At 40.8% G+C, this 16,109-nt stretch overlaps 1 protein-coding gene across 1 annotated transcript in view; it reads right to left on the bottom strand.

The window, feature by feature from the left end:
* Positions 1–16,109, bottom strand: part of Nell1 (neural EGFL like 1) — an 827,697-nt gene that overhangs the window by 602,415 nt on the left and 209,173 nt on the right. Inside the window, exons 6-7 of the mRNA XM_021189273.2 lie at positions 7,652–7,724; positions 6,965–7,047 (exon numbers count right to left, since the gene is read on the bottom strand). Of these exons, the coding sequence (XP_021044932.1) occupies positions 6,965–7,047; positions 7,652–7,724 (156 nt within the window). The remainder of the gene's footprint in view (positions 1–6,964; positions 7,048–7,651; positions 7,725–16,109) is intronic.

The raw sequence follows: 16,109 nt of genomic DNA, 5'->3' as shown, positions 1-16,109 counted from the left end.
ACACATGGACTGTAATTCTGGTCATTTGTGGCCATTTCTTTTATCCTTTTCCTCCAAGCACTTGTAATTTCTCAGGGGAAGGTGTCCTTTGTTGCTCCCTATGGTAAGATGCAAACGACAGAGAAAGCATACCCCTCAACTACCTACACCCTGGAGCTGACAGACTTGCTTTAAACCCCCTACAGGTCCTTCTAATATATATGATCTTTACTTAAAGCTCCAGCCTAATTAGAGTTTCTAGAATCTATGGTAATTAAGATCTTTGGGAATTCTTTAGGAAGCACAGATAAAATACACTTCCAAGAGTTTGGCAAGTTTAAATGACCAAGCCACATATACATCAAAGATAGTGAAATGACAGCTCATCACTCACTATATTTACTCCATCTATTAGCCCCAGTAGTTCCTACATGAGCTGGGGATGAGCAAAAACAGAGATGAGCTAGATATACCTGCTAAAAGTAGCTTCAAATGGGGCTTGTGAGCTCAACAGGAAGTATGTGTGTGCCTTCAGTGTGAAAATCTAGAACAACTCTAGCATCTGTGTAATGCCAAGAAGGAAAGTCTTTAAAGCCCCCATGATCCGAGAGGGAGCTTTACCGAATGAAGTTCTGTGACATGGGAGCTCATCTGAGGTCAGCCTTTGTGATGACCAGTGTCCATCCAACAAAGCTGAGCTATGCCGATCTGTGAGGCTCCAGTTCTAAGAAAACTTCATTTTTAATGTGATGCATCTTGTTTTCATGTCTGAACTTTCTTTTGATTTTTAATATATTTAGTTCTGTCTAGCAACATGGAGAAGCCCTAATCTGTATAATAAGGAGAGTTTAATAAACATATAACAAAGGCAAAGGGATATTAAGGTAAAAAAATCTAATTTTTTCAAAGGCATTTAATATGTAATCTTGCCTTCTTTTCCTCTGTTAAATCCTATAACAACAATAAAGGAGAAAAACAGCTCTGAGTCAAAAGAAATGAATTACATTTTCTGCCATTGGTGGGAGCATGCTGAATTTATACAAATTCATTTTGAAAAGCTATTTCTATACAACTGCCTCTCTCTCTGAGGATGCCTAAGATCCCAGACAGATAGAGTCTCAGGTCTGCATCTCCATTGTGTTTACCTTTGTTCTCGCACTTATCTAAGCAACCACAGACTGAATCATTTATTCCTACCTCTACACATTCGAAGACAGGCAGCAGAGGGCTTTTTCACAGGAAGAGGTCAATGAATGGATCCGAGTACATTAGTCATACAGTAGATTGCCTTTCTGCTTTGAAGTATTATCTGATGCTTGTTATATGGATGGGAGGAAATGTAAATCTTCTATTGTTAACCCTTCAATCCTAATTGGAAAATCATCACTGAGTTCCTCAAACAAGAAAGGTCCCAAAATTAAATATGTTATAGCTTGAAATGCTACTCTACATGGAACTTTATTTGCCTACACAAATTTCAGCGATAAAAGTAATTAAGAAATTCCAACTCTAGGAGCTGGCGAATTGGTATAACAAGTAAGGCTGCTTGTTGCCAAGCATAAAGAACTGAGTTCCATCACCAGGAAACACATAATGAAAGGGAAGAATGACTCCTGACAGTGGTCATCTAACCAACACATGGGCATTGTGCCACACACATATGTGTGCATGCAAATATAAATTAAGTAAACAACATTTTCAAAAAGGAATTCCCATTCATAGAAAATCTAGCTAACTCTGATTAATGTCTTAGAACTCAGTATCACAGAACTCTAAAAACTGAACATGAAAAATACCAACAAATGAGCTTAATGTAGGAAAACACAGTTCTCGGGGAATGAAGTACGATATGCACATGAGAAAATGTTCACCCTCACTGTGAAGGCTGGTTTTAAATTGTCAACTGATCACAATCTAGAATTTCCTGGCTTGAGAGTCTAAGTGAGGACTTGTCTAGATTAGGTTTTCCTGTGGGCATGCCTATGAGTGATTTTCTTAATTTGGTTATTTGGTTAACTGAGGTGCAAAAACCCATCCTGAATGTGGGAAGCACCATTTTCTGTGCTGAACATTGAGCTAAATGCCAAGGAGTAAGCTTGAATACTCATCCACCAATTCACTGCTCTCTGCTCCTGACTGTGGATCCAATCCGAGCAGTTGCTTCGAGTTACTGATGCCTTAACTTCCCAGTTAAGGATGAACTAGAACTTGGAACAAAGAGCCAAGTAGGCCTTACCTCCTTTAAGTTGCTTTTATCTGGGTCTCTTATCACAGCAACGTAAGACATAATTAAGACTTTAGCCATCTGAGAAATGGGCTGAGAGAATCCATCTCACCCCAGTCAGAATGGCAGTTCTCAGGAACACAAATAAAACCAGCTGCTGATGGGGGTGCAGACAAAAGGGACCTTGTACACTGAGTGGGAACATACGCTAGTACGGTTACTATGGAGATCAGTATGAGGCTCCTGAGAACAGATAAACTATATGGCCCAGCTATGCTGCTTCTCAGTGTGTAGCAGATCAGCACACCACAGAAAGACTTGGAAGTCTCTGTTCACAAAGCTAAGCTGGGTAACCAACCAAGGTGCCCAACAACAGAGAAATGGATAAAATGTGGACATACATACAATGGGATTCTTCTTCTGCCATAAAGAATAATGAAGTTATGTTTACAGGGAAAACATGGATGAAAGTGAAGATAATTATGTAAGGAAACAAGGTCAGTCTCAGAAAGGTAATGTTTTACTTACTTTTCATTGCTGTGATAAAGACCTTAACCAAAAGCAACTTGAGATGGAAAGGTTTATTTCTGCTTACAGTTGATGGTCTATCAGGAGAGGAAGGCAAGGCAAACTCAATGGAAGAACCCGAAGGCAGGAACTGATAGATTCCATAAAGGGACTGCTCATTCACTTCCTTTCATGGCTTGCTCGGCTCTCTTTTTTAATACAACCTAGGACCACATACCGAGGAGAGGCACCATGCTCTGGACGTGCTCTCCAGAAGGACCTTGAGGTTTCCACTGCAACGCAGACATGAAAACCCATATATAACGTATCATATAAAATATCTCACATCTCCTCTCTTCCTGCCACAGATGAAAGGCCTGATAGCACCTAGGAGATGCTGCTGGTATTTGTGATGCCTAGCCACTGAGGAATCTGTACATTTCTTTAGAGACTACTGATGGTTCCTAGCTTACCAGTATGAATAACAGCCAATGCTCACTGAATATGCATCACTAACCTGCACCAAAACTCATAGGCTAATGGCAGAAATAATTATCTCTATAGCTGGGGATGTGGCAGGTGGAAAAGTCCAATGGCTTGTTCAAGACTAGGAATATCGACAACAGTGACAAAAGAAGGCTTAGGCTCAGGTCATTATGATTCCAAATCCTTATCTCCATCTCTGCCCTGAGCTCTCTGATTATATTTGTGTCGAAATCACAGCTGTTGGATAACCCAAACCAAACTCCAATCATGTCCCACTAACACTTGTCACGCTGGGTTTATTTAATTGAGGATAAGCCCTGACTCCAAGAAGACCTGATGCCATCCAATTCTCTTTGCATCTTGGAACTGTATCAAACTCCCAATTGGCCTCACATCCTTCAATCTGTCAAAAGGATAAATGATGTTCTGTTTCCACCAAGATGGTAGACCAGATGCCCAGAAGGACTTCTCTGCTTGAATGAACTAAAAACCCTATGTCTAATGCATAAGTAAAAATCTCAAAAGTCACCATACATGCACCTCAAAAGAATGATACAGAAGCAAAAGTAGAGTGACAGAGGGATCCCAGGTGACTAGCAAGTGCCAAGGCCAGCCTGTACCCTGAAGGTTTCTGGTGAAGTTCGGAGCCTTTGAGCTCCCATCTTAATGGTTGTTACATGGGAGTGGGGCAGATAGATAATATAGTCTAAGAGTGTGGCCTTTAAAGGAAACTCCCACATAAAAGTAAGGCTGCGGAGGGTAAATGGAAAGGAAGTAAGCCATATACATAGCACAGAAAGGGTAATCCTTGCACTGTATACACACACACACACACACACACACACACACACACACAAAGCCTTCCTGTTCAGACTTTACCACTGGAAAAAAAGAGAAAAAATTGTCCTTGAGAAATTCTTTACAAATTCTTCTCACAAATTTCACCTGGCCTACTCTTGGTTGGGAGAGCCACTTTGTGAAGTCAGATGATATAAAAAGAAGAATCCTCATCAACTTGGCAGAAGCACACACAATGTCAACCCAGGGCTCAAAGAATCACCAGTTTCCAAGGAAAACAAGCAGTTCAGAGGCAAAGAGTGAGGTAAAAAGTCTTGTTCCTGGCCACGACTTCCTCCTCACTGGGTGGCTGCAGGTGATACACTCACTCCCTACAGTGAACCTGAGAACTTGGCCATAGCTCAGTGAAGTAGGCATTTCTTATTTCTTCTTCCTTTTCCTTTCTGATAACTCCACCCTCTTGCTATTCACCATTTAACATCCACCTTTTCTCTTCTACACATTTCTCTTTACAATTGTCTTTTCTCTAACCACAAAGTTTCTTGGATATGGCTGGAATTTCAAGGTCTGAGAATCTTGAGTTCTAGTCATGAGTCTGCCTTCTGTTTTCCCAAGAAGAGCTACCTACCCATCCTGACCTTCAGTCTTCTCCTCTGTGATGTATGTAGACAAATTAAGCTAAGCTTTCAGAATTATTTGGAGAATTAAGGGGATGGTGAACATAAAAGATAAGCATTGGATCAAGCATATAGAAACTGCTCAATAAATTTGCCTAATGAATGCGTTTCCCATTTCTTCTACATCAATGTAGTTCCATAGGTCAAATCCTGTCTACCAGTTATTGTTTTTATAGCCTGTAAGCTAAGAATGGTTCTTAAACTTTTCAACAGTTATAATCTAGGTTATTTATCATTATATTTTAATAAAACAAATATATACACAGTATCCTAAGTTTTGCCTCTTGAACTGGAAAAGCCTACCATTGGCTAGTTAGGTATAAGAGTGTGTGTGTGTGTGTGTGTGTGTGTGTGTGTGTGTGTGTATTCAGTTTCCATTATAGCTTTCAAACAATGCAGTGAAAACGGGCACACTCCCTTGCAGAATTACACATCTGGCTAATTTAGAAGGAACAGACTTAAAAATTCGCAAAGCATCAAGGGAGCAGGTTTGGAGGTGAATGAACCCATTTTCAGCTTATAATTTCCCACAATTAAATGTCTTCCACTTCACAAATGCCCACTTTACATAATAATGTTTGAAGGTTAGAGTTCATTGTGTCTCCTAGACAGTGCACAGCTCAAAGGAGAAAAATGGCATTGGCCACAATGGGGGAGAATGGGAAAGAAAAGAGCATCCTGGGAGCTGAGAATGGAGGCCAGTCATCACCTGAAGCTGAGTGGCTGGTGTCTTGTTCTAAAAATTTGCTAGCATGCTAAAATATAATTACCAGTATTGAGATCAAGCTGCTGCAGACAATGTGGCATAAAAGCCTCTGTGTGCCACCAGCTGGGATGGCGAATAATTGACTGTGATTCAAATTTCCTCCACACTCTAAAGGTGAAAAGCTAATGCCTTAGGACTCCAGCCTCGGTCTCCATCTTTCTCTTTACAAAAGCTTTCTCTGTCTTTCACAGACAAAAAAAGGATTTGGCTTGGGGCACTGGAAGACAGTTTGGTGGCTTGTGTGCTTGCCCTTGCTAGTGTGAGGATCTGACTTTACTCTCCATTGCCCAGGTAAAAAGCCAAATATTCTGGCCTGCTTATAACATCAGCAGTGGGGCTACAGAAACAGGAGGATTTCTGGGGCTCATTGGCCAACCAACACAGTCATTAGTGAATTCTGGGTATACCTATACATGGGTGCACCCATCTACACACACACACACACACACACACACACACACACACACACACACACACACACGCTCAAAGAAGATGTCTTGGCCAAAAGTCTAGTTTGAGATAGAAAGCTTGTCATCCACGACGTGATCAATCTATGGCTCGCAATCACATAGCCACTTCCCACTATATGTCCACATGCCAGAGCTGAAGGCCAGCAGCAGTCAGCCACAGGTAGACTGGGACTAATGTATCATTTTCACTGTTATTAAAATCCTTACTTTTGCAGCGTATGTCTCTTTGGCCCAACCTAATTCTTCCTTTGCCCTAGGCCAGAATCTGTGTCCAGGACTGATCACTCCGGTAACAACAGCATGTTCTGTTTCATTTTGGTTTTGTTTTTATTTCAGTGCCCTTTTCCACGAGGCTTCAGCTTCTCATGCGGAACCATGCTTCATGAATACATGTGAACGGCCCTAATTATTTACATTTGGGACACAGCTACTCAGCATGAGCATTTCAGAGGGATTGTTTTGCCTCTTTGTATCTTAAATAGGGTCCCAGGAGTATCCCAGAGCTGTACACTCTATCTTTTGCATAAATGATAAAGTGGGTATTCCGCTTGATACAACGAAGGTATCATTGCCCCTTCGTTTAACTCAGGACCAATCTGCAAATGAGTCACATATTAGAAGCTTGATGTAATGTCTCGAATTGACGGAAATCTGCTCATGATAGCTGTTTTACCCTCCTGATTATTGCCAATTATTCTTACATCCAAAATGCATTAGCTCACAAGTGCAGAGACTCTGCCCATCTATCATCATCTCTCATTCTGTCTGCTTTCCTAGCCACTGGGCAAATTCTCTTTCCACTCACAAGGAACCTCCAGTGATACAGACTGTGTTCTGTTTCCTAGCACATCTCAAGAAAATGATTGTGATACAGCCTAATTGTATCAAAGACCTCAATGGTTGTGTTACTACAGGCAGTCTCGTTTCAAGCAAGAATAAAACATTTTGCTACAGCACTTTACACATGTCAAGCTAAAAGTGTTTCCATTAAAACGTATTGCTCTAAATTCCAAGTAGGACAAAGAGACATACTATCACAGTGAATTTAGACACCTACTTTTGCAGTCATCTTGGCCAAAAGCTCTTGCAAATCCATTATGCCTTGAACCAGGCTCAGGAAATCACTGCATGTTGGACAAGCTCAATAAAGAAAACAGAAGGCATGTGTTAATGTTGTGCTCACATGAGAGAGAGAAATTTGAAAGCAGAGATACGTAACTATACAAGGGGTTTCGCTTTCTTGAGATTAAAATTTGAGGGAAGTGACAGAGGATTTCTGTTCCTAACACCGTTTCCCTCATTTTTATTAATAATTAAAACTATGAAAAAAGGAAGCCATTAACTAAAAAGAACATGATATTTTGTAAACTAAATCCTCATATGAAATTGAAATTTTCCAAGAAGTCACTCACACTCAGGTCAAAGATTTAAAGAATAATTTTGTGAGATATATATTTTTATATTAAACATACATTTATGTTCAATATGTATCTATTGAATATATGTATTTGTTGCAATATACAGAACCCATTGTCTAATCCTTTCTTGCCCTCAAATTGTAATTGCCAAAGTAACAAAATCTTGTTTCAACCTTGAAAGACCCAGTAATATCGACGTCAGATAATCCTTTTACTGTCCGCCAAGTCAATCTTACATCACTTATGCGTTTCCTTACAGATGTTTTTGTCTGACACTGGGAACAAGTCACATACTATTTAGTCAGAAACGCCTATGTGCTACTTACTGCGATTGAGGTTGGGACACTGTGTGATGAAGCCGTTCGGCATGAAGATGATCTTGCCATCTTGGATGATTCCCTACCAAAGAAGAGATCAATAGCAATCAAGTTGGCAGCTGCACAACCAGAGGATGCTTAGCAAGACTGGTTCACTCAGGAGTCCAGTCAGCCTTGGTTAGCACCATCCAATATTACCCCCATCTAGAAATCCCCAGCTGCATATGTAGCAGAAGATGGCCTAATCGGCCATCATTGGGAAGAGAGGCCCCTTGGTCTTGTAAACTTTATATGACCCATCACAGGGGAAGGCCAGGGCCAAGTAGTGGGAGTGGGTGGGTAGGGGAGCAGGGGCGGGGGTGGGGGGAGTAGAGGGAACTTTCGGGATAGCATTTGAAATGTAAATAAAGAAAATAATAAATAAATAAATAAATAAATAAATAAATAAATAAGAAATCCCTTATACATTCATCTTGAGAAGGTCCCAGTTAATTCCATCTGGTAGACACCATCGAGAACAGTAGCAAGGGTGCATTAGGAGATACCTGCATTCATGAACTATCAAATTTAAAGGATGCTGTAAAATACAAATGCACTCTCATGCCCTAATATTAGAACATTGAGTAATGCTGATTTTTTTTTTCAAGGCTTCCTTTTGGAGGGGGAAATAAATATAATAAAAGATTTCTCATTTTTGCATATGTATGTGTACAGTGTATGTACATATGTGTATGCTGTCTGTGTGAGTGTGGACACAAATGTGAGAGTGTATATGCATGTACATGTGTCCACATGAATGCAGAGATAAGGGCCTGATATTAGGCATCTTCTTCAATCTATATGTATTGAGTCAGGGTCTCTCACTTGAACTCAGAGCCCTCTGTCTACTATAGCTAGCCACCTGGCTCTGAAAATCACATCTCCACCTCATATGTACTAGGGTCACAGGTATGTTTCCACATTCTCCTAGCATTTACTGGTGACCCAAACTCTAATTCTTAGGTTTGTATAGCAAGTGCTTTAACCACTGAACCGTACTCCCAATCCTAGTAAAGACTTCTATTAATACACTTAGTTAAGGAAATAAAATTAGACATCAAAGAAAAATTAAGCAACAATTTTCTCTCCTCAACTAATTGAACAACATTGGGTCTTTGCTGGCATCTTAAAACCTGATCCACATCTCTGAGAAGAAAGGCTACTTTAACACTACAGTTCAGTTTAGAAGAAAAGGCCAAGTTTGAAACAGTCCATGATACAGACTAATCTCTCAACAAAAACATTGGCTTGGCTTTGGGATTTTTCAAGTTAAATTTAAGATTCTGTTTTTAGATGGTTTTTTTTTTTCCTTTAGATCTAATGGAAGAGATGGAAGAAAACAGATGGTAGACACAGACTCTGGTTCCGATTATTGAGCTTCATTTATAAATAAAATATAGGCTTAAGATAGTGGGTAAGTCTTTGGAGAGGCTAACGCTCAACATTTAATTGAATGCCTTCTAGACAAGGCAGTTGGCACATGCTGCTCTCTACTTCTTATTTCAAGATAAAATTTAATTGGAAATATTAATATAAATAACAGGATCAGAATTCATCAACAGCAGAACTGTACACACTTCTTAACCTCATGTTTTTTTTTTTACCAAAGAGTAGTGCTGGTGATCACAGGGGGAGATGGCGTCACAATGGGAGAGGAATCTGCCACTGCTTCCTACTATTAATTCATAATCTCATGCAGCAATTAATACAACCTGAATGAGCTTCTCCCAGGTACAAAGATGCTCCATCTTTTAGAACCAAACAATTGCTTCAAGAGTCAGAGCAACTTTCAGACACATTGGAACTTCAAAAGAAAAGAAAAATCTACGCTTAGAGGTCAAGGGAAATCAAGTTCTTGATCTTGACTCTGGCTTAATGTGTGGACTGTACAAGAAGGGAGAGACCTTCTCTGAGCATCAGTTGGAGGGAGATGCTGGATCCAAAAGTTAACATCCCTCTAACACAGGATTTGGGTCAGTTTCACAAGCAACTTAATCTACACAGTCACCCATGAGACCTCTCATTTTTTAATTGCCTTTCCACCTACGTATGTGGCATGTGTATAGAAATATGCTTATATAAACAAAATTATAGATTTCCACTAAAGAAAGACACCTGTAGAAAATTAAATGTCATGCTAGAAAATAAATTTCTGTGAGTAACCTAAATGGAACTAAGTGAGAGAGGAAGAAAGAGTCTAAGTGGAGGATGGGACAACAGAGGATAATGGGAAGAAAATAAAAGGGAAACTGTTGAATGCTCTCTCATGTTCAGAACCTCTGACTGTGAGAGAGAAATGTAATGGCAGAAAAGGAAAACATTTGTGTGGAAGACAAAATACTATGGTGAAAAGGGAGGGTAAAGCGACAATAGAGAAAGATAGGCATAAGCATGAACAAAACAGGATATGTATATAAAAGTACCATAAAGAGATCATCATTGTGTACATTTACTAAAAGCTGTAGAGTATACAGATAATTTAAAATACAAAGCAGAAATATGATATTAAATTTTGTTTTTTGAAATAAAATGCCTATGTACTCAGATAGATTCTAGGTAGATTAGAATAACCAGCCAGTCTATTTTGCCCAAGATGTCAAGATTTTCCCTTACAAGGGATATCTTATTACTAAAACAAAGACACTCCCAGCCAAAACAAGAGTACTGGTCAACCTTGGTGAAGGTTGTGAAGGTGTGTCTTGCAGAAGACACACATGTGCCAGAAGAGGCCCAGACTCATCCATCCCTGTCAGAAGAGGTTGCATCATACATGGCAAGGGTTCTCAGAAATGTGTTTTATATAAATTAGCTTTCCCTCACAAAATAGAAAACCACCCTGAAAACTGCAACATGAATTGGCCTAACAACAACCCAGGGCATGCTAGCTTTCCTTGGCCTTCTTTGAAGTGACCTTACACATTTTAGATATAAGATAAGTTACATATTACTTCCTCTTAACCTTCCTTGCTTCTGTTTTTCCACTTTCGATCTTTGGCATGAGTGTGTGTGTGTGTGTGTGTGTGTGTGTGTGTGTGTGTGTGCCCATGCACCCATATGCACACATCTGTGTCACAGATCATTAGGTGAAGGTCAATAATGTTGACTTGGACAAAACTTGAAATAAGTGCTGACAGCTTTCCAATGCTCATTAGCACAAAAACCCAAAGCACTTGGTAATTTTTTTTTTTTTCTGAGAAAAAGTCATAGGGGTCAGCCCACATGTGGGCATAAAAACTTGTTCTTGCCACATAAATCAAGATGTTAACTTGATGCAGAATGGATACAAATCAATGCTGGGTTGAAAGAAAGCAGGAGGCAGGACAGCAACCCACAGAAGGGTGGGTGTATATTTGTGTGTGGCACACCAAAATGTAGATGTGATTCTGCATGTGCCCCATAAGGTTTAGTTGTGAAAGTGCATGTGTCCCACAGAAGTGTGGGTAAGACTGTGCATATGTGCATGTGAATCACAGAAGTGTGGTGTGTGTGTGTGTGTGTGTGTGTGTGTGTGTGTGTAACTGACAGAAATATGGATATAAATGTACTTGTGCCCCCACAAAAGTGTGATTATAAACACTCATGTCACCCTCAAAAGAGTTGGTATATTGTGTGTGTAACTGACAGAAATCTAAGTGCAAATGTACACACTTGGGATCCAAGGAGTCTTGGTATCTCACCTCCTCCCCAAAATAAGGAAAGGACAGAAGTTCTTGCATTGATTCACCATGTTGATCATGCAGTGCCTAAATATTGGTAACAAAGGACTGGACTATCTGAGTTTGATTTTTGTTGCTGTGATAAAACATTCTGACCAAAAACAACTTATGGGTGGGGGAAGGGTATATTTGTATTAAATGTCCATCATCAGGGAAGTCAAAGCAGAAAGTGAGAGGAAAGCTGCTTCCCCAACTTGCTCAGCCTGCTTTCTCATATAACCCAGGCCCACCTAAATAGGGGTGGTACTGCCAACAGTGGGCTGGACCCTGTTACATTGATTAATAAGAAGAAAATGTCTCATAGACATGCCCAGCAGCACAATCTGATGTCAGTTAACTCCTCAATTGAGAGTCTATCTTCCTAGGTGACTCTAGTTTATATCAAGAGTTGAAGAAAATTAACCCACACAATTGACTCATTAACTTTACACACAAACATAACAACCTGAAACTACAACTTTTTCATTCCTGTGAGTTCTAAAGTTTTCATTTTACTTTCATAATAGAAAACACAGTCCAACTTCAAAAGTCCCACAGCCTTTAAAATATTCATCAGGTTAAAAGTTCAATGATTCTTTTTAAAGACCAAAGACACTTAGCTGTGGGTTCCGGTATGATAAAAAGTAACTTGACCACTTTCTTCCAAAACTGAAGGACTTGGGCATAAAAACAAGCATTCTTAAGCAAAACCAAAGCCCAGCAGTGTAGCTTCAAATCCTGCAGCTCAAAGTCTGACATCTGAAACTCACTCACAATCTTCTGGGCTCCAAAAGCCCTTGGAAGCTCAAACTCTCCAGCTCTGCCACAGCATACTCAACTTGTCTCACAGGCTAACTCTATACTTATACTGTCCTTGGGGATTGCCCCATGGTCTTGTCATTAGCAATATGCTAGAGTCTCCACTGTAGGTGAAGCTGTGTCTTCACCAATGGCCTTTCCTGTCCTCTCATAGTGACAAGCCTCAACTTCTCTCCATGATACCTCCAGTCTTTGGTCTGCATGGCAACTGAGGCTATACCTTCCCAGATGGCCTCTCTTCCATGAGATTCCAACACTGCCACAGAGTGCCACAGAGGGTTCAGCTCTGCTCCATGACCCCGTCAATGCTGCAGTTTTCATGCCACCAAGATCACCAAGTTTAGCTGTCAGCTTGAGAGACAACCTTGCCCTCCTCTTGTCTGTACCTTCCATGTGCTGACCTTGAGGAAATACTAACGAATTCTCAGAAGATTCCTACTCAGTGATGCTTGTCTCTTGATCCTCACATTGATTTTTCAGCCACAGTTAACCAGCATCTATTGTCACAATAAAGCAAAGGTTTCGTTTCCATGGGTTCCATTTTTTTCTTGCAAATTTATTGTTGTGATTATAATTTATAAATGCCCATTTTAAACATATTTTACTTAAACTATAATCACATCATTCATCCCTTTGTTAATCCCAAAGTGAGGAGAAAGACCATAGACCAATTAATTAAAGCAAGTTTTTCTTCCCCATGTACATGGGCTGCCTCCTCCTAAGATGGGGTTCAAGAAGTCAGCAGTGGATGTGAAGACAAGGATTTTGTAGCTCAGGGGTGCAAGGTTTTCAAATGGGAGATTTGGCGTGCAAAATAGGCAGGGTTACAGGAACAGAACATGACTATACCAAGTTAGTCGTAACGACCTCCTAAAACAAAACATGATTGCAAGGTAGTCATAACAAAGTAGTCATAACAACAGGTAGTCAAACAAGGTAGCTACCATTATAGCAATTGAAACCATTATAGCAACCATTTGAAACAAAGGTAGGGTTGCCATATGATTATTATAATTTTTTGAAATTAAGACACAGTTGTCATTTCCTGGACTATGCAATATAGAACCATTTGTAGTTAAGGGTTATAAGTTGAGCTTAGCCCAATCCTTGAGAAACAGGGCTTTAATCAAAAACAAAAATAATCCTAGTTTGTCTTTACTATAAGATGGCTTTTACGCCTAAGATGGAGGCAGGCTGGTTCATCATCTTCCCTCCAACCTCTTCTAAGGCCATTTCTTGTCTCCTCAAACACATGAACTCTTTTCCTTAATTCAAACTTAATATTCAAACAGCCACTTTACAGTCTACGAGGGTCTCTCAAACATCCCTCTGAAGTCTCACAAGCCAGGACTATGTTGTCTACATTTATTTCAGCATTCTTCTCTATCAAGCTTCCATAGAGCAGCCTGAGTACTCAATACTTTTTCTAGCCCAAAGCTTAATATCCTTCAACAATCCTCCCTAAAACCAGTACAACCAGACCCACCACAGCAACAGCCTACTGTCTGGTACCAACTTCTGTCCTCGTTTGCTTTCTGTTGCAATGATAAAACACGGACCACAAAGACTTTGGGAAGGAAAGGGGGCCGATTTGGCTTATATGTTACAGCCTGTCTGTCTTCAAGGAAAGTCAAGGCAGGAACCCAAGGCAGCAAATGAAACAAGGACCGCAGAGAAATACTGCTTCCCTGGCTTGCTCAGCTTCTTTTCCTGTACAGTCCCGATCCACCTGCCTAGGCGCAGGACCACCCACAGGTGGCTGAACATCAATCATTAAGAAAATGTCTCACAGACATGCTCACAGGCCAATCAGATGGAGGCAATTCCTCAACTGAAATTCCTTCCTCCCAGTTCACTTTATTATGTCAAGTTGACATAAAACTAACCAGCACAATGGCAGGATAAGCGTTTACCATGCTAAAATAAATTCATTAAATTAAAATTAAAAATTTAAACCATTAAGTTTTACAAACATAAAAGTAAGCAAAGCCAAACAAAAAAAAAACCTCTTCCTTACCCTCATTTCTCCACACAAAACTTCACCTGTGAGGATTTCCATAGACAAAAAGGAGTCTTCTAGTACTGTAACTTCTCTCAAAGAGATAAGAGGTAAAAGACAGAATTCCCCTCGTCCCTCCTCATTTATCTTTAAATGTATCCATACTTATCTGAAATTACAGCATACTAGACCTATGTCTAATACAGTGCAATGAGCCTATGTTCACTTCAGCAGCATTCTGTCTCTGTGTTAGCTGGCCTCAGTGGCTCTGTGTGAGCTGGCCTCGGTGGCTCTGTGTGAGCTGGCCTCGGTGGCTCTGTGTGAGCTGGCCTCGGTGGCTCTGTGTGAGCTGGCCTCGGTGGCTCTGTGTNAGCTGGCCTCGGTGGCTCTGTGTGAGCTGGCCTCGGTGGCTCTGTGTGAGCTGGCCTCGGTGGCTCTGTGTGAGCTGGCCTCGGTGGCTCTGTGTTAGCTGGCCTCGGTGGCCTCATTTCCTATGCTTTATTTCACATCATTTATCCTGGCAGACTTTCTCAAATCTCAACTTCCTTAATAATTCTGAAATACCATGAGTATTGACAAAATTTCTCAGTCCTGGACCAACTCTACAAGACTCCACTTCAGTGGAGTTGGAATAGACCCAGAAATCTGCATTTTTATAAAACTGCTCCCAGTGATTCTGAGGAAAAGTCAAAAGACCAAGCTTAGCACAGCTTGATCTGCTGACAATCATTTTCTTTCCGAGTGGGAAGGTTTATGTGCTAAAAGTTCAGTGTTGAGTGTGGTGTCTAACAGCTACATATGAGCAGTTCACTGACTTGCTACTGAATGGGAACGGATGGATTGCTAGATACATAAACTGAGGTCAAAAATCAAGGCAACACAAATCCCAGTGCCCTCTGTTCTTACTGTGTCTTAGAGTGTGAACTGTCACCATAGTAAACAGTGTAAGAGAACCAAATTCCTAAAGTCTATAGGTTGCACAATATCGGATTGTATTTTTCTCAGAAGTTTGGGTAATACACAGCACTCCATTTCAACCTAAAAACCCATATCAGTACTTTCAAGACCCTAGAAAGCAGACACCCAGGAACGTTTTGGGGAAACTTCCGCAGTGGTTGTGTTACTCACAATGAGTACTGAGCTGGGGGCCAAATAACCTGCTCATTTCACCTGTAAGAAATTGAAGGCTACGATACCTTTAATAGCCTTCCTACCGGGCACCTGCATCCTAAACCACCCAAACAATACAGGTCTTCTAACACCCAGCCAATGCTGGGGTGCCACAAGATGCCAGAGCTTAGCCTGCATAACTGACAGGAGCCCCACAGTTTGCTGCATGATCACAGGAGACACTGCAGCAAGGAGTCTCTCTTACTGACCTGATGACAGCTTATCTTCATTGCCCCAATGTTTATGGAGTCATTTGCATTTGATGCCAACCATTTGCTGAAGCAAATTTAAACACTGAGAAGAGGAGCTACTTCTAGGTCGTCTGATTTTACCCACCGGGCCACCATCACATTCCCATTGCTAACTCGCTCTTTGTCAGCGGTGCTAAACCTGGGGGGGTGGGGGATCTGAAATCTGAGTGAATTCCTACAGTCAGAGCCCATTACAAGAAGCGCTTGCTATTAGTAAAGGATGTAAGGCATACAGTTCAAACCCTTCCCACCTGTTGCCAACTCTACCTCCCGCAGACAGCTTGCTTGCCATGAAACTGAAAAATAAATTCCCCCCAACCAGTGATACATTTTGGGTTGTTCATGTTTGTAAAACCAACTCCCATTATTTCCAACATTTTTTTGTCGTTCAGTAAGAAAAATAAAGCCGGGCGTGGTGGCGCACGCCTTTAATCCCAGCACTCAGGAGGCAGAGGCAGGCGGATTTCTGAGTTCGAGGCCAGCCTGGTCTACAG

This window comes from Mus pahari, chromosome 1 (genome assembly GCF_900095145.1).
Source record: "Mus pahari chromosome 1, PAHARI_EIJ_v1.1, whole genome shotgun sequence".
NCBI lineage: Eukaryota > Metazoa > Chordata > Mammalia > Rodentia > Muridae > Mus > Mus pahari.
This window is presented reverse-complemented; position numbering and strand designations above follow the sequence as displayed.